The sequence below is a fragment of the Zonotrichia leucophrys genome, chromosome 10 (assembly GCF_028769735.1).
Source record: "Zonotrichia leucophrys gambelii isolate GWCS_2022_RI chromosome 10, RI_Zleu_2.0, whole genome shotgun sequence".
In the NCBI taxonomy this organism is placed as follows: Eukaryota; Metazoa; Chordata; class Aves; order Passeriformes; family Passerellidae; genus Zonotrichia; species Zonotrichia leucophrys.
Window position 1 is genome coordinate 6,560,426 of NC_088180.1, and position 18,383 is coordinate 6,578,808.

The 18,383-nt window shown below is 38.5% G+C and overlaps 1 protein-coding gene across 1 annotated transcript in view; it reads left to right on the forward strand.

Annotated features, from left to right (window-relative positions):
- Nucleotides 1-18,383, forward strand: part of ADAM10 (ADAM metallopeptidase domain 10) — a 42,478-nt gene that overhangs the window by 926 nt on the left and 23,169 nt on the right. Inside the window, exon 2 of the mRNA XM_064722250.1 lies at nt 7,575-7,725. Within this exon, the coding sequence (XP_064578320.1) occupies nt 7,575-7,725 (151 nt within the window). The remainder of the gene's footprint in view (nt 1-7,574; nt 7,726-18,383) is intronic.

Genomic DNA, 18,383 nt, shown 5'->3' on the forward strand with positions numbered 1-18,383 from the left:
CGTGTTTAATTGACCAAATCATGGCAGGGAAAACAGTTTCGACTTTGTACAGAGAAAGAGTTTCGGGAAGGGTGGACTTGGGAGGGTGTTTCTAGAGAACTGTGGGTGGAACAACTGATAAAGACTTGTTTCCTCTGTTTCATTTGGCACCTCTCTGATTTATCTGGGCTCTGCCTCTGTGTGCATCAATATGTAGGTTTATTAACAAAGAAGCTAGCGCTAAATGCTGGTCTTCCACACATTCTCAAAAAGTAACATCAAAGTATGGGAAACTTCAGTTGCTTGTATTTGTGGCTGAGCCGTGAGAAAGAAAGCAGGGTGATTTGCATGGTCAGAAGCCATCCTGTTGTTCATATGATTAGGAGTGGGATGCACCAAAGAATTTACGTTTTTCTTCGTGGATTTTTGTAAGCTATCGAGATATTTCAGACTTAATTGTTGGCATGCTTTCAAGGCGTCTTTGTTTTCTGAACTAAATGGTGCTGGCACAGAACTAACTCAAAATAATTAATTAACCAGTTGTGAGGGTTGTTTTCACTGTTTAGTTCCAGGCAGGCAGTTGTGCCTTAAAAATCGTAGTAAAAATGTGAGGTGCAGTCCTCTGGATATATAGATGGAAGTTCATGAAATGTATTTCAGAAATTCCTGTTAATTTTTTTCTTTGGGAGAAGAAGAGGCATCGTCAACATTTCTGGGGACTAGGAAGCACACCTCACTATTAGTTGGTAGAAGTGCATGTCTTTGGTGTGTTACAGTGCAGGTAAATCTTTAAAGAAAGATTAATAATGCTGGATAGAAATCTGGTGATAGTGCCAATACACATCTCTAAAATATCCAGTAGAACATTTCTTGTAAAAGTCTGACTCTAATTATGAAAGATTTGCCATAGTTCTGTGTTAAATTAAAAATAGATTTTTAAGTTTAGGAAGGTCTATTTTACCTGTGTTCACATTTCTAGAGTTTCTTATATGCTGCAAATATTTTTATTTATTGAAAAATAGGTTTTTCATTTGCATATTTTCCCTTCTAGGCAGGCATTAATATCTGTGTGGAAAGGGCAAGTTCATGATTCTTAAAAGAAGTTACGGTGAGAGGAGTGCAAACTGCAAAGGACTGATAAGAACCCAACAATTTACATTTCACTTATGTGCAGTGCATCTGGTCTCATTAATCGTACACAGATCTTGAAGCTAAGTTTCATTTATCTGTAAAGTTGTCTGGGTTTAAGCCACATAGATATTAAATAGTAATAATTTTGAACATTTCATTAATCTGCACTTTAAAAATAATTAGGAATTTGTATGTTTGGTCTAAGATTGGATTATATTTATGGGATACCCGAGTTTGAACTCTTTCAGAATTACACAAGTGCCTGTGTACTGTGCAGGCACTCTACATATTTTAGATATAAAGGTATACATTAACAGAACCAACTCTAACATTAGCTCACAGCTAAGTATGGATCATAAAATCAACTTCTAAAAACTGATGCAGCATAATTTGGATGGTTTATTTGAGAAGGTTTACTGAAATCTCTTTGTTTTCTTAAAAAAATATTTTCAGTTGTCATTTATTTGTTCTTAAAATTATGTGAGGGGAATGCAGTCAAAGGCAAACAGTAGTGCTGCTGCCCTGTGAAATGTGCTGCAGAGTCTGTCTTGGGCTGCTTCATCGTTTTGGAAGGTTGTGTCTGTGTGGTTAAAGCAGAGGCGTTATCAGAACGTTATCAGCGTTATCAGAAGTTTGGCCTAAAAGGCCCAGAAACATTCTTGATCAGGTTCTGGTATTAGATCACTTCTAGTGTTTTCTTCTCCTTTCTTTGCTTCCACTGCATAAATATCACCTTCATGAAACCAATGGTCCTGCAGGTCAGTTTGAATACTGCTTAAAGAAGGAAAAGCCACACCATTTATTTTGTTTTCTTTCTGTTAGTAATTAGGGAGAGCTAGAATTTAGTCTCTGGTATATCGTGTTTACTTGAGATAGGGTACACGTACCTTGACTTTTAAGAAATAGGGTATATGTACCTTGACTTTTTAGAATTCATTTTTTAAAAGTGAATCTTAGCATCTTCCCAACATCCCTGGAACTGCTTGGTTTAAGGCATCTCTTCACTCACTGCTGCTGTCATGAATTTTGATGTGTGTGAAGTGGTGCTTCAGTTGGGTGATGTTATTGGCAGCTTTTTGCAGCATGCTTTGTTGCATGTGATGAGGATGCATGCAGGTATATTAATCAGTACTTAATTACCCATACATAATGATGTTCATAGAGGAATGGAAATAACTAATTTAACCTCTCCTTCTACCTAAGAGTCATTAAAAAAAAAAAAAGGGAAAAAGCAATAGCAAACACAAAGGAGAACTGTTGAGGTCTCTGACAAGCTTGGATTTAACAAGAGTGACCATGCTTTGGCTAGGCTGATGAAATGCTGAATATCATTGCAAATCTATGATAAATAGTTTCTTGTGCCTGGGATAACATGTTCTTTTTATGTTTCTTGGACTTCCAAGTTGTATCTTAGTGTCTTGTGCTGCTGGATGTTGGACTGCCTATTTCCCAGTGAGCATGGGAGAAATTCTGCTTTTTTTCTGGACACATGGGGGAGTTGTGGGAAGGCATTTATGAGCTATCAGCATCTGAGTGATTTAGTTGTGTTCTTATTATAAATTGAGAAGAACAGTAGCCTTCATAAATATGGCAGCATTCAGCCTCCAGCATTTATTTGGAGTTGAAAATAAAAACATTATGGTTGAGACAGTGCCTAGTCAAGACAGCTGTCAGATGTTTGTTTCAGAAATGCCTGTGGAAATTAAAAATAAATAAAATCAGGTGTTTAGGTGATTGCTTTGAAATACTATTGCCCAAAAGCCTCAGAGTGCAGTTTGTTTATACTTCTAAAAGATGCAAAGGTTCATTTTGCAGTATGGCAGGGCTGCTGTACTGAGTTACTGCTGTCTGGAGATCCTGCCCTGGCCCTGCACTCCCACCTCTCCTCCTGGCATGAGAAGTCAATTCAAAGAAAAAAAATTCATCATTTCCTGCAGATGTGTAATTAGAGTTGCTTTATTGAGCAAACCCAGGGCTGATGGGGAAGAAGAACTGGGACTTTCACAGGGTGGAGGGGAAGAAGGTCAATAAAAAGCAGACATGTGCTGGCACTGGTGTTGCCATACTGTCTGACCGTGCCCTAAATGGAGGCCTCAGTGAAGGGAAATGATCCTGACTTGACTCCTTGATTACATGTTTTTCTTTCACCAAAAACTCACTTGACCAGAAAAGAGAGAATATTTTTGTCAGCTGAACCTAGTGCCAGTGCAAGGGAAGAATGGAAACAGAGTAGGTGTAAAAGGGCATCAGGGCCTGCCCTTCTGCTGGCAGTTTGGAAAGAGCAGCCTGAATAAATTCTTCAGAGAAGTCCAAGTCAGGAGGTATATGGTAGAATTTCTGCCTTGCTAAATCTCAATGCAGTGTACATTCTTTAATGTCCCATGTAAATCAAGCTTTTTTGTAAGATAGATAAACTGTATGTTGAAAATAACTTGAAGCAAAAGTTGCTTTGATTATCTTAATTGAAATTATAATAATAATTCTCTACAAGATGTTTATCACATGCTGGCATTTTAAATCTGCCAATTAGTGATGATGCTTGCAGTAATAAGACTTGTCTGGTGAGTTAGCTTGGCTTCTGAAGAATTTCTGATACTCTCTCAAGTTGTACTCTGTGCTTTTTTCCACCCCACTAACAAACTTGAGTTGTGCTTGAGCTATTTGCATTTATCATGCAAGTTTTAATCTGAGTGGTTTAATGCAAACTTCATCTTTTAGAACAGTGCATGCTTGATTTATCCTCTTATGGGAAGTTAAATGTTACTCTGTTTTATAATGATGTGTATAAAATTAATAGATATTTATATTTACATGGGTAAACTTTCAGTACTGTTTATTACTAGTCATTTTTTTTGTGCATGGAGCTAGCTTCCATAAAAATGTCCTCCAGAATCTTCACAGACACGGAGATTAGTCTGACCAGCCTGTAATTCTCCAGGCCCTGCTCCTTGAAGATGGGGATGACATTTGTCAGGAACTTTTTAGAAAGGTGATGGAAGCCTTGAAGTGGGTCCAGGCAGCCCCCTCAGCATTCCTGGACACATCCCATCTGATCCTGTGGATGGGATACCTTGTGGATACCCAGGTGGCTGCAGTGTTCCCTTGCTCGTGTCATCTGCTGCAGGTGCAGGCTGGGAAGGGTTTGTCTGGGGGGAAAAGCTCTCCATGGTTTTCTCTGGGAAAATAACTGCCCAGGGAATCCTTGAGCACATCCCACCAGAGAACGGCTCCATGTGTTTGCTCACCTTGTGCCAGGAAGCTCACAGCTACAGTCACAGGGATGATCCAATTTAGCCTTTGCATAAGGCTGGTTAGAAGGTGAGAGTACATGTCTCAGATTCCATACCTGTCCAGTGGGATTTGTTTGTTCACAGCAACAACAACTGTAGATGCTTCACAGCTCTCTAGGGATCCTGAAGAGTTGTATATCCCCACACAAAACATCTTTCACAGGGACTGGCACACTGAGACATTTGCCTAAGTGCTCTGCTGGATTCTGTTTTAAGTCCTTCCCGGTGTTTGGTTCTAAGCTGGTGAGAGTAAAGCTTCGTTCCTGCAGGGAATTTGTCGCAGGAAATGCCACATCTAGTTTAGCAAGTCTTTGGAAGACTATACTGTCAAGTTCAAAAGCCATCCCCTTGTCAGTCTCTGATGTCTGTATCCTGAAGGGTTTCTGTCTCCCAGCTTAGTGTTTAGGTGGAGTGTAATGTTGTTTTATTCCACCAGATTGCCTGGAAGGCATCACGCTGTTTTGTTTTGTTGATGGCAACATGACACATGGAATTTGTAGAGCAGTTCCCATAAACGACATTTAGGTGTTCATGGTTCAGTGTTTGTTACTGCGGGCTTCCTAACTGTATCCTTAATTGAAAAGATCCTTGTCATGCAATCTTTGTTAAAAAACCCAAACCCCAAGTTTTTCATTTACAGAAAACAGGGTAGTATTTGTAACAGAGGTTGGGATCTGGTGTGTGCTATCATAATGATTTCTTGGGGTGTGCCACTTCCAGATTCTGTGAAAGACTTCTTCCTTTTTGATGCAGTCTTCTAATTACAGAAACTGGAGCCAGCAGTTCTAACTGCCTCATGTACCTCAGTTTAATGAACTTTTGCCTCAGAATCCTCTATAGATTCCTGTGTTACTATGGTTGAGCTACTTATTAAGCTACCTTTGTAAAGAAGATAATCCCTTTTGATAGGTATCTGATTTAATTACAAGGAGAGTGTGATCAGTTGCAGACTTTGAATGCTGTAGCAATGTTGATGTTACAGAGGTTTCTGGAAGTGAAACTGTTAATTTTGAAGCATTAAGTCCCTTTTTGGAGAAGCCATAGTACTCTAGGTGCTGTGCAGCTGCTCTGCTTAAGCAAGAAGAGAGCAGCAGGAGTGTTTGTGTTAAGTGTTTGCTATGAGAGTACTTAAAACATAAGGAGTTCTTTAAGTTTTGGAGAAAAGGAAGTGTTGTTTCCCTGTGTGATCATACCAAGTGTATTAATTTTTTGTTGTTGTTAAGAAGAAATATCTTTGCTTAAAACCCTCTGCTTTTCCTTAGCAGAGAGAACAGTTATAAAACTTCTAATGTCCGTAGTCTTTGGCTGTCTTGTCACAGTAGTTAGCACTTAAAAACTATTCTTTGTGACTCAGTTAAACGCTGTCTCTCATCTTTTCACGTGGTCATGAGACCTGGATCGAGTGCCAAGTGTCATTGGGTCTTCAGTAAGTTGTCACACTTGGAAATATTTTTTTTTCTGGGTGCCTGAAGCTGTCTGAAGTGTCTTGCAATACTGAGAAGAAAAATGGTCTCTAACATTTTAAGGAGTGCATTATTACAAGCTTCCTTCAATTTAAAGATGATTCTGGAGCACAGAGGTTTACACATTCTGCAGTTCACTTACTCTCTAGTTTTGATCAAGTTCTTAAAGCGAGTTTTTAATATAATATTTTAGATTCAGGTTCATTTAACAATTAAAACGTATAAGTTTTAGCCTATATCAATTAATTTTGAAGCTTGTCTTCTTAAATGTTGACACTTCTGGCTCATACACCTGGAATTGGAAAGCGTGTATCTGTAATCAGGCACATGCATATGTTGTGCATGATCTCAGGCCAATCTGATTTGGTACATAGAAGTTCTTGGGTTATAGGAGGTGTTATGGTTCATTTTGGAGGGATTCTGTTGGAAGTGATGAGAGAAACAACAGAAACAGACAGCATCCTGCATCCTCACAACTCCTGCTAGTTACTGAAACCTTTTAATGGTCCTGTGTCTTACTGGGATTAGAATTAATGTAGACTTCCTTGAGCCACACATTTTAAACATTTTAAGGTGCCTAAGACACTTTCCTTTTTGGAAACCTGAGTGAGAATGGACATGTGTTTTGAGACTGAGAGTGAGAGGAAATTAGAATGAAGTTTTGTTATTGGAATGTATTTGCAGTTAACAATGAAGAGTCAACATTTGCAGAAGCCTACAGTACTGCGAGTAAATTTGAATGGGATTTCTCTGCAGTATAGCATTAATTGAATTTTAAACAGATACAGCAATATCATCTTGTGCACATGGCTGCTAAATGCAAGCAATGCATTTGAAAGTATTAATTTACTTGGCCATCTTTTTCGATATCTGAAGAAAAATACCACATGTAGTGCCTGACAACTAACATTTAGGTTGGTTTGAAGTTAAATTGATTATCAGATAGTATTGTTTCTTCTTGCATAATTCAGAGTTCCTCTAGTTTTCTCCACAAGTTGTATTTTGGGGCTCTTTTAGTGATTAGTGTCTCTTCCTCCATCAGGATAGGAGGGTAAAAATCTTTGCCATTTTCTGCCATGAACTCATTTTAACATAAGGCATAAATATTACCCTAGAAGGAATTGTACAAAATAGACTGAACTGAATCTACATCTCTGGAGATACATTTTAATAAAACTTTTCCATGTGGTAGAACATTCCATGTGATACAAAATGTGTTGCTAGGTGTCATGATTTGCTCTTAATTTCCCTGGATATTTCACATGTAGACTACCAACATTCTGAGCAGATAGTGTGGTGTCACGACTGCAGAGTGAAGTTGGAAGCACAATTTCAAAGAAACCTGAAGAGACATATTTAGCTGTTGCACTTCTTATTTTGAATCAGGAGTGCTTTTCTAAAACATCTCTCAAGCATTCCTGTTGACAGCAATGTAGTTTGCATTGTGGGGTAGTTTTGGAGGAAATGAACTATACTTGTATTGAAATTCAAGTAGAAGATGCTTTCAAAGGCCCATCTGATGCACTTGTAGCTGCAGATTTTGTGTCGTGTCTGTGGGACTAGAATAGAATGAATCTGATGTGTACAAAGGAGAAAAATAAATTAAAATGGATGTAATGTGGAATTTGGGTCCTTGTTACCAACTGCTTTGCACCACATGTCTGCCATGCCTGGTGATAAGGTTATAACCTTGCTTGTCTCTGTTTTCCAGGCCAGTATGGAAATCCTCTGAACAAGTACATCAGACACTATGAGGGGCTGTCCTACGACGTGGATTTGTTACACCAAAAACACCAGCGTGCCAAAAGAGCAGTGTCACATGAGGAGCAGTTCTTGCGCCTGGATTTCCATGCTCATGGGAGGTTAGTGATATCTTAAAGGTGTTTGCTTTAAATATTTTATTCATGTCTTTTAATTGGAGTGAAATGGAAAGGATTAAATTAAATCCACCAAAATAACATCAGCTAGAATACACCACATTGCACTGTGTGCAATTTCTGTGAATATTTTCTCTCATGTCCAGTTTAGGTTTGAAATTGTTACTTGCAAGCACTTCTTCAAGCATCTGATGGTAACTATTGCTACACTTTGAAGCTTAAATAATGGAATCATACTGGAAACAGTATGGTAATTGATTCTGAGTTTATAATGCAGTTTTGTGTTGCATATATAATTGGTTTTTTAAATTTTTTTTCCCAAGAATTTTGCCAAACTGCCTGAGAAAATGTAATTGAGAAAAAGTAACATTTCAAATTGCATTTGAAGCTGCAAGATAGCCAAAAATTCTGTTTTGTGTGTACTGGTGTTACCTGCTTTTTTGTGCTATTGTGAAATTTAGAAATTATTTGACATGAGGAAAGATGGTTACTATTACGAGACATGCTTTGCCTTGCATTTAACGAGTAAGATCCAGTATGAAGTTAGATATTCAGTGTGACCAACTGAAGTATAATTTGTAGGTTTTCACTTAGGTACGTCTCATTGCAATTTGGAATAGCCTGCTTTTTGTATAACCCAGGATAACAGGAAGAAAGTTATAATATTTGGGTCCATATCTTAGTTTCTGTGACTTCCTGCTTTGGGGCAACACTCTCTTAATATATTTCAGGAATATGAAATGCCCTTCTTTTTCTTGTTATTTCAGTTACAATTGAAGTATTTAGAACTTGATAAATAATTGTTAGCCATATACTGAAACAAAAGAAGTTTAACAGAGAAAATATAAACCTGGGTCTCCTGAATCTGTTTGGGATATTTTTTTCTGAGTAAGTGTTTTGGTTTTGTGCCAACTTGTCATTTCCTCAGGGAATGAAGTGTTGTTCCTGGAGGTTTCTGATGTAATGACTGAATTTCAGTGCATGCTGCTGGAAGACCAGCATTAGGGTTGTATTTCTAAATGCTGTGGAACTACAGCCCAAATCCTGATATTGAAGCCCTCTCCTTAAAACCATGTGTTCAAGTGTGATTTTTTAGTCCAAGGAATTTTATTGTTTAAAGAAGAGTCATAGTGCTGCTTTCTCTGCTGTAACTTCACTGGCAGTCTCTAGTTTTCCCTTTTAAATTGTTCTAAAAAACAAGCCTGCAGAGTAGAATGCTCCAGAGGCTCCCCACAGTGTAAACCTTGCTACTTTTAAATTTCCAGCAAGGTTTCAAGGCTGTGAAGTTCAGTTTGAGCCTAATGCTGCCACTTCTAAGCTGCAGGCTGGTGGATAATTTAAGCTCACTGAAGTGTGCACTGCTGCAGAGAGAAACAGGCCTAACCACATTCCCAGCATCATCCTTGTGCTGGCACTGCTAGTGTTAAAGCCATGCCAGGAATAGCATCTGGACACTAATCTGTCTAAAAATTATTTGGGGAAAAAAACCCCAGTGTGACTTGAAGGAGGGATGGAAGAAGGATGAGACCACTCTTGCTGGGACCAGGCCACATTTCAGGCCACTTGAGCAGGCTCCTCTTGTCATTGGTAAAGATCCCATAATAATCTTCTGTAAGACTAGCTTAGTCTCTGAGTTCGCTTTGTGGTGAGAGTGGGGGTTGAAAATCCTTATGCTGTAAAAATGGGAGTTGCACACAGGATAATGTCTAAAAAAAAAATTCCTCTGTTACTTCACAGAGAAAGGCCACACTTCAGTCAATCAGGTTTATAAATATTTTGGTAACACCTACTGTTACTCATGAAGAAAAATGTTGGTGTTTATGTGTGGAATTGATCATAAATCCCTATGCTTTGAGGCACAAATCCATTATTAACTGAGGAGGCTGATTGGAAACTAACTGTAAGGTCAAACCAGTCCATAATCAAGGATTTGGGTAGTTACCTGTGGCACATCTAACGCTTCATGCCAAAGAGAGGGTAGTTAACAGGATGTAAATTTAGTCCAAAGTTCCTGTTTATCAATTTGGATGTGTTCTTACAAAATATTTTCATTTTGCTTTAAATATGAATTAGGAAGGATCAAGTGAATTGGTTTTACTTCACAGAGTCTGTTTATTTGCTTTGAAGGTATGTAGCAGTTTGAGAAGCTGTATAAATAGGATTGGCTTCTTGCAGTTGCAGCTGGTTTATTGTGAGTAACTAAGTGATTTATGTCATCACTGAGAGGGACAAAAGTAAATCTTTTCTATCAAGCATTGGAGTTACTTTGTGTGAAGGTAGGAAATGAAGCTTTTGTAGAACACTTGAATGATGTAGATACAGGCTGTAGGCTTTTAAAGTGCTGTGGCATTTAAAAACAGATGGTGAAACTTGAAAGCATTCAGTCAATATGAGAGTTGAGATTCTGAAAACTTTTACCTGATCTTATTTAATGGCCTTTTACCACATGGTCTGTTAGGGTTTGTCCAGGTGTAGTGGTTCATTGGCTCACAGCTGTCCAGCTTGCATCCCCTTAATAAATGTAGTTAACAGCTTCTATTTATGAGGACTGAAATGCCAGTCTTGTGTTTTGATTTGGATTCTGATGAAATGGCTGTGTTTTGTAGCCAGGAAACAATGGAAAAGCTGTCCTAATATTTACTGCTGTTCTCTGCTGGCAGCAGCAAGTGAAGCTGGGCCACTGTGGTTCTCAGGCTGTCTCTCTGTGAGCAGTTGGAACTTCTAAACTTCATCTTTTGGTGTGTGCCAAAGGAAGCACCTGCTGCTCACGTGGCCAGGCAAGATGGGAAAGTGATTTGGCTGCTTCTTTTCACTGAGGTTAATTGGTTCTTCTGTTCCGTGTAGAGGCAAATTTGCTTTAAGGAGGAGGAGTGCAGAACTCAGCAGCAGTGGTGAGAGGGAGGATGCAGGACCAGCCTTTTCTGTGGCAGTGCTGGCATATGCCAGATAAGCATTCATCAGACTTACACTTTCATTGTCCAGAAAATAGCTGGCAGCTACCAGTATTTTAGGAGTGTGTTAGTAGCATCTGTTCTTTTCAGTGGGCTGTTTAGATTTAAGAACTGTATCTCATAGTACCCTTCTGTTGAAAAAGGAAAAAATAAAACCACAATTCAAATATTACTTATTTATACCAAATGAAAGGGATCATTTAACTATGGGCTAATAGTTAAATAATGAAATAGATACTGAAATGATGGAATTAAACCCAAAGCTACCTTTTTCATACCAGATTTAGTAATTCTACAAGTGAATGTATCATATGCCATCACTGAGAAACCTTCTCTGTTTAACTTTCATCTGAAAGTTAGATGCCACACAATATACTGCTCAGAATAGAAGTTTTTCAAAATCTTTGTTGTTTGGTAATACAAAATACATATTCTTAGGGTAAATGCAATGAGCCAGACTGAACCAGCCCACTCTTCAGTGCTGAAATACTAACTTAGTAGGACAATTAAAATTGCTGAAACTGAGCTACAAATCCTCATTAATTCTTTTTTATAATAAACCATGTATTGGATTAATCAGCATTATTGCTCCCCCACTAGTGTAAAATGTGCTTATTTCTGTAATGCTTCAGCTTGAAGGAATACGAAGATTTGAAATGATCCTGGGTGTGTATCAGAGCTCTTCCACCTGCCAGTTGATATTGAGTGTTCTAGTGTGATTTAATTTAAGGTGCCCTTTGAGTCCAGGAAAGACTCACACAAAGTTAATGAATGCACAGTATTAATATCTGGAACTTGGTTAATATAAAACAGTTTTTGAACCCATCCCACAGCCCTTCCCCCCAAAAAGCAAACTACAGCACAGACTCCCCAAAATACATGGATTGACTCAAAGAAGAAAAATGCCTTTGGCACTGCCTTGAGATACAGTGAAGCATTTTAAATAGAGTAACTTCCTTTGCATGTCAAGGTAATGTCAGCAGCTTCAAAAAGGAAGTTGGGACATCACTCAAAGTGACATTGGATTTTATACAGTTTGCACCTGATCACAAAATGTGCACTTGCACTTGTTCACTTCTGACACAGCTCTTCCCCTGCAGAGAAACTGGAAAGTTTTCTTCCCTTTTTCAGTAGAAATAGTTGCAATATATTAATCATAGAATATCTTGACCTTAATTCCTATCCACTGTAGAATGTCAGAAATATGCTGAATACCTCATAGTGATTTTGAGGACAGAGCTTAAAAAACTTGGATGATGTCTGATATTCTAACTGTACTTTTTACCTAGTGACAGAACTGGGAATTCCTGAGATGCTAATGCATTCAGAAGGGAAAAGTTATGTCTGTGTATTGTTCAACTCTATTTTCAGTCAGCTTTTTATTTAATACATTACTAATAACTTATGCTTTCTAATTCTTTGCTTGATCCTGTTAATTGTCCATCCACACCCACTTTCAGCACTCCTAGATTAGTTGATGACTCTTGCTTGGGAAAAGTGCCCACACAACTTGAGTGAACAGTTGAATTTTCAAGTGGTACTTGAACACATGATAACACCTGCTTATTATTAAATTAATAATTTCTTTAGGATGTTTTACAGTTTAGCTATATTTTCCTGTAGATTTTACCTAAAATTCTGTTTTTTGAGAAATACTGTAAGTTGTTCAGACATATTTGTAGGAATGTATCGTCTGTACCTGGTCCTTATAGGAAAACTGTGGACCACAAAATTTCAGTTCTTAATTAAGTCTTAAGGAGTTTTTTAAATTCTTGATTCTGTAGTAATCTGTAATCCTTCATATTGCCCTCATTACTCAGAACTGATAAGTGTGTTTAAACAACATCATTGTTGGCCATATTTGAGTAGCTTATGAAAACAAAGGAGGATACCTGCAGAGAAATAATACTTGATAAGCTGATTTTAGCAGTGGTGTTCTGAGCATGCTGCCATGCTGAGATGGACTGAAGTTACTGAGCTAGTTACTGTTGCATTAAAGAGGACTTTATATTGTCAACTTAAGGTTTTTATTACACTAGATGTTCTTTTTATGGCTTTTAATTTAAGTACTTTTTAAATTGTCCATAGAGCACAGGGCTCAATTCATAAAATGGATCTGCCTTCTATGTTCTATGAGCCTGTCAGAACAAAAAGCAGATTCAGTATTACTGGACTAATCTGAAAATGTATGTTGTGTCTTTTTCAATTCCATGTGCACTTAAACACACCCCTGAACAGCTCAACTTCTTAAATAGATTGGTTCAGCAGTAATCACATAGAACCTACTGGTTGGCTTTGTAAGACTTAGCCATGAATTCTAGTAAGTGAATTTTTTGCAAGATTCACTTACTGCAACTCATTTTAGGCTGTCCTGAATTTGAAAAGGAAAAAAAAATTGATATCTTTAGTTCTTACTGTGACCTTTGTAGTATTATTCACTGCTCTGTGGCAATTCTTCAATCATTAACTATCTATTGGACCTTTTAAGTTACATACCTTGAGAGATAACTTAGCAGACAAGACACCTGTGAATCAGGTGTCACTTCCTATACCTGTTTTGTCAAAAAACCCCAAAACCAAACCCACCCTATGCTGGTGCTTGTAGGTAAAGCAGTTTGATCATGCAGAGAATTGGGAAGCATGGTCCTAAGTTCTTATACTTTTTTTAGCTGAAATAAAGTTAAAAAATTTGGGGAGCTGCATCTGTGGGTTAAATGTCTTGTATTTTATGAGTTTAAATACAGTGAGCTGGATTGTGTAGCCCTCAGGAAAAAAGGGCATTTGATGTTTGACTTGGGTTTGTCTGGGAGACATGTGGTACAGTAGTGCTGGACTGGTTGGACAGCCTGGCTGAGGTGCAGCATTTCCACTGTACTGCTTAAATTGCTGTTAATGGTTTACAGCTCTACTCCCTGGCCAGCAAACTTCAGTAGACACAGCCATGCTCTGAGAAAGTCACGTTCTTAAAATGTATATTTAAATGAATGTAAAATCTATATTTAAATGAATGTACCTAAGCTATGTGCTCTTATTATCAGCTAGTGGGTTTATCTTCTGTGTCTTTGCTTGTTTAACTAAAAAAGCTTCTTTCCTAACTACTTCCATAGTTTGAATTCATGTAGTAACTTTGCTTGTGCTTGTGTTCTAGTACATCTTTACCTGTTTTCTGTTTTTTGATATCTTGTTTTTGTTAGAACATGGCATTGCATATAAATAGCCAACTTCATGTGAATACAAATGGGAAGGTTATTTTCACTAAACAGGAAACCAGGATGTCAGCTCTGTGCTGAACTTCCCAAAGAAGTTTTACTGAAAGGAGTGGGGGAAAAAAATCAATCTTGGGTAAAGGCTGTTCTGCCTTTAAAATCTTACACTGTCCTCTTCAGGACAGAGAGATACTTTCTCAGAGTGTAAATTAGCCAACATGTAGCTTCTTGTAATCCTGCTTGGATGGTTTGTTATCTAACTAGCTTGTGTTTGCAGCTCTGCATATCAAGAGTAATCAGTGGGAAATGCTTTGCAATGAAGGCTGCATCCTCACTGTAGTGTTCTAGAATACCAAGTTCAGCAAGTCTGACTTCTGAAGATCAGGAAGATATTTGAATAACCACAAGTGTCATCCCAGAGGTGTTAATGGAAAACAAATATAAGTTGCAAGCATTCTAGCTGGGATGGCTGAGTGTTGTAGAGATTGGGATTTGCATAAGCACTTACTAGGGGATGGTTCTGTGTGCATCTAGGTGGATCAAAGAAAGAGTGATAAACCTGGAGACCCTATCATGTGCTGCTTCAAAGATAAGTTTTCTTTAGTGTAACTAGCAGGACTGTGGGAATTATCAATTAAGTGATAAAGTATGTGGTGTGTGTTTAATTGCAAGTTAAAACAATAAAAAAAATCTTCAAGTGTGATGATTCTGTAGAATCGTGGGCAGTATAAATCCAGTAGCAGGTTGTTAAGCTGCCTTCTATATACTACAGTTCAGAGCTGGAATGAGTCTGACAGTCTTGTGGGAGCTGAGTGGATTGTGGGATGCCTCATGGAAGCAGTTAGAAAGAAGAGCTCAAGTTGTTATCCCTGTCCATTTATAGGCCCCCCTTCCATTTTTCCAAGAGGGAGTCTTTGAGTTCTTAGGTAGGAAAAGTAAAGATAAAAGACTTGCACCTCAAGCAGAACAGTATTTTCTAGATGGTGACTTGTGAGGAGGGTGATGGAGCCACGGCTGTGAGGATTTTTCTGGCTCCCACTGGGAAGAAAAGACTGTGAACCTAAAAGTGAACTCTCCTTGTACTGAAGTCATGTTGCATACTGCTGCCAGCTCATCCCCTTCAGCTTCCTTTCCCCAGCCACTTCTTTCAGCTGTGGAGTAACTCCTCCATCTCCTTTTTTCCCTTTCTCAACAACCTCCTCTGGTCACTTAATGATTCTGTGGGCCTGTCACCAGTTACAGCAATTTGAGGAAAGGCAGAAAAGGGACAGCACCAAGTGCCATTTTTTTATGCCAGATAACAGCTTTTTCTGCCACTTGTGTGCAAGTCTGCAGACTTGGTACCAGTAACCCAATATATTGGACATGGCTTTGTGGTGAAATCACTGATCTTAGAAGGTAACTCATATTAAAAAGAAATGGAATAATAATTATGCATTAACTCTTACATGTAGGCCTTTATATACCCTTTACCAAATGTTGCTAGTATATAAACATGGCTTGTTTGTTTTTTGGTTTTGTTTGGTTTTTTTCTTTCAAGTACCTGCTCTGATTAGAGCTTAGGATAACATAACTTGAGCCCATGGCAAAGTACTGTGTCTTAGCTAAGTGTGATGCTCTCAGCTCTAATTTTTTCTTTAATTATAACTGAATTGCTGTGTTACTTGCAAACTGGCCATAGTCTCCCTGAGGTAAGCTATAGAGAAATAAAAATCTACCTCTTGATAGTCTTTTGGGTACTGCCAGTAATATATAAGATGCAGTTCATTATCAAAGCAGATGATATAATTTTGTATGTGTGTAAAGTTTTTGCCAAAATTCGGTCTACAGCCGAGTGGGCAGCCATACAGTAACTAATACCAGTTTTCAGATCTGTGGAAAACAGAAGCAGTAACAAATTAGCAAGGTCAAAACTTGGTCTTCATTGATTTAATTCTGTTCTAGAGATCACTACTGCTGGGAAGTGTCTTCTCTAAGGTACAAAGTGTGTAAAGAAGAGGCATTATTTTTCTGAAATTAGTTAATCTTCTGCCTGGTGTGTTTCTAGGCTACGGAATAGCTTAGCTTGCACTAAGAATTTGGTACATGCTGTAGAAATTGTAATTGTCAAAAGGCTTATTTGGAGCTTCTTGTTTCTTCCATTGTGGCTGATTTAGAAACCATCTTCAGTAATTGTACAGACAGATTCATTTAACTTCCTCAGAGTCTCCTGTCCTCAGAACAATCATGAAGTTACTGGGTTTAAGCCAGGGTAGAATTTGTTTGAAGTTTGATGTGCTAAAGTTGTTAATTATTGGAAGTAGAGATGAATAGATGTTTGTTTACTCCTCCACCCTCCTTGGCCCTTTTCCTTCCCACTGTCCCAAGGTGTCTTTTCCCTGCTTTGGTGGGGAAGTAAAGGAGTATTTGTCAATTTTTCATTATTAAGAAGGTGAACAGTTTGTACAGATTATCCTGTTCTCATCAAGCATGTTTGAATGACTAAGAAAAGACCTGTTTAAAAATAGCTGAGAGATGATCAGGTTATCTAATAGTTTCACTAAGTTAAGAAATCAAATAGACATTTGCTAGTGTGAAGCACAGCTCAGTTTGTATTTGTAATAGTTCTCTAATCCTGCATATAGAGCTCATTTTATTAAAAGGCAATCAGCAACATGGGTTAGAATCTTTATTATGTAGCAATGTGGAAAGCAAGGAGAGGGTAAAAATTAAAGGAGAATAAATAGAGACTTCCTAAATTTTAAACTGGTGACACTTTTAATTTGCTGCATATAGCTTCTAACAGTCCATTTTGAAGTGACATACAGATAATAGTGATGGAAGGGTATCCCACAGAAGGAACAAAAATTCCCAGCTTCATTACGCTCCCTCTTCCCCCCCAAAAGAGCCCTGGATATGCAGGCAAGCTCAAGGCTGGCCCCAAATCCTGGCCAGGTGGCCACCAAGAGTAGCCCATGGCTGCACCACCATTGTCCTGCTGGTCTGGTAGGGTGAGAGCAGCAGCTCGGGGTTCCCTGGGTGCCTGCACAAATCAGGCCAAGGGCTCACCCATCTGTGGTTTTGGGGTTACACTAATTGGTAAATTACCAGCTGTCAGGCTGAGATCAGGTCCTAGGTTTTTTCCCTCACTTTGCCAGTATAGATGGGAGTTAATACATCAGAAGTCCTGCATTCTTTTCACTGTGTATTTCAAAGCCATATGAAATTGCTGATGCAGTTGAGTGTTAGAGACAACTTCTCCTCAGTTTTATTTGCAACATACATGAATACAACCAGAAAAATGTCATTTTAAAGAAATGGTGTATACACTTCTGAAAGGAAAGTGCTATATACGGTGAGGGTTTTTACCCAAAAAACTTTCATGAGGAAAGGTAAGAAGTCTTCTATCAAATACTAGAGAAGGGAGGAGAGATTCTAATGGGTCCCTGATCTCTTGCCATTTAACTTCAGTTCAAATGCACTGAGAGTCTGACCCATCCTTGAGTGTGACAACTCAGTCACAGGGAAAGCTCAAACTAAAATGGAGCTTAAATCTGTGTAACACCCTGAGCAGTGTATTGCATCCAAAGTGAGTATAACTTTTTCAAGTATTTAAATGAAGTTGGTCATATTCTCATCAGTGTTGATTTTCATTTCTTTCTACCTGTTCATTTTTAACTTCTGCTCAGGAGAGCCACATATAGTGAGTGCAAGTCTCTGCACTGCCCACCACCCCACCCTCAAAAAAATTATTGGCTAATCTTGTGGCATTCAGTCCCAGGTGTCTGAGTTTCTTGTTCATATTATTTCCTCTTCCTCATGAACCTCTGGGTTGCCAAAGGACTGTTATGGCAGAGGTAGTAAAAATATGAACTTGAAGAGCACTTATTTCTTGTCTCAGTGATGCCAGTATCCAGGTGCACAGTGAACTGTTCCTTCCTTTGTAACAGGAGGATCTTCCTCATAAAATCCATCTCTGCTGAGCTGTGGTAGGAGCACTGCTGGGCTTGGCACAAAGCCTGAGTCTCAGGAGTTGCAGAAGTTTAACCTTCTCCATCCACCAGCCACATCTCAGTTTCATAACCTCATAGTAGATACCTGTGACGCATTGCCACAGCAGACTACTTGCTTTGAAGCTTTATTAACACTGTGGCAATAATAATAAATGTAGTTTGATTGTGAAATGCTGTTTGCATTACAGAGTAGTCAACATGAGTCACTACAGCCCTTCCCAGGCTCCAAGTGTAGGCAAGACTTTTTTTGATCTTGAAGTTTGCATCTTAATGTTTCAAAATACTTATAACTGTGGTGTCATATTTAATGTGCAGGTGGAAACTGAAGATACACTTTGTGTATGCTTCACTCATTAGTAAAAAGTAACTAGATTTAATCAGCTTTACACTATGGCTCTTAATTGCCTGGGTCATTTTGTTGATTGCATACTTGGATACTAACTTTCACTGTGAAGGTCAGCTCTGCTGGGCATGGTTACTCGACTTACCAGAGT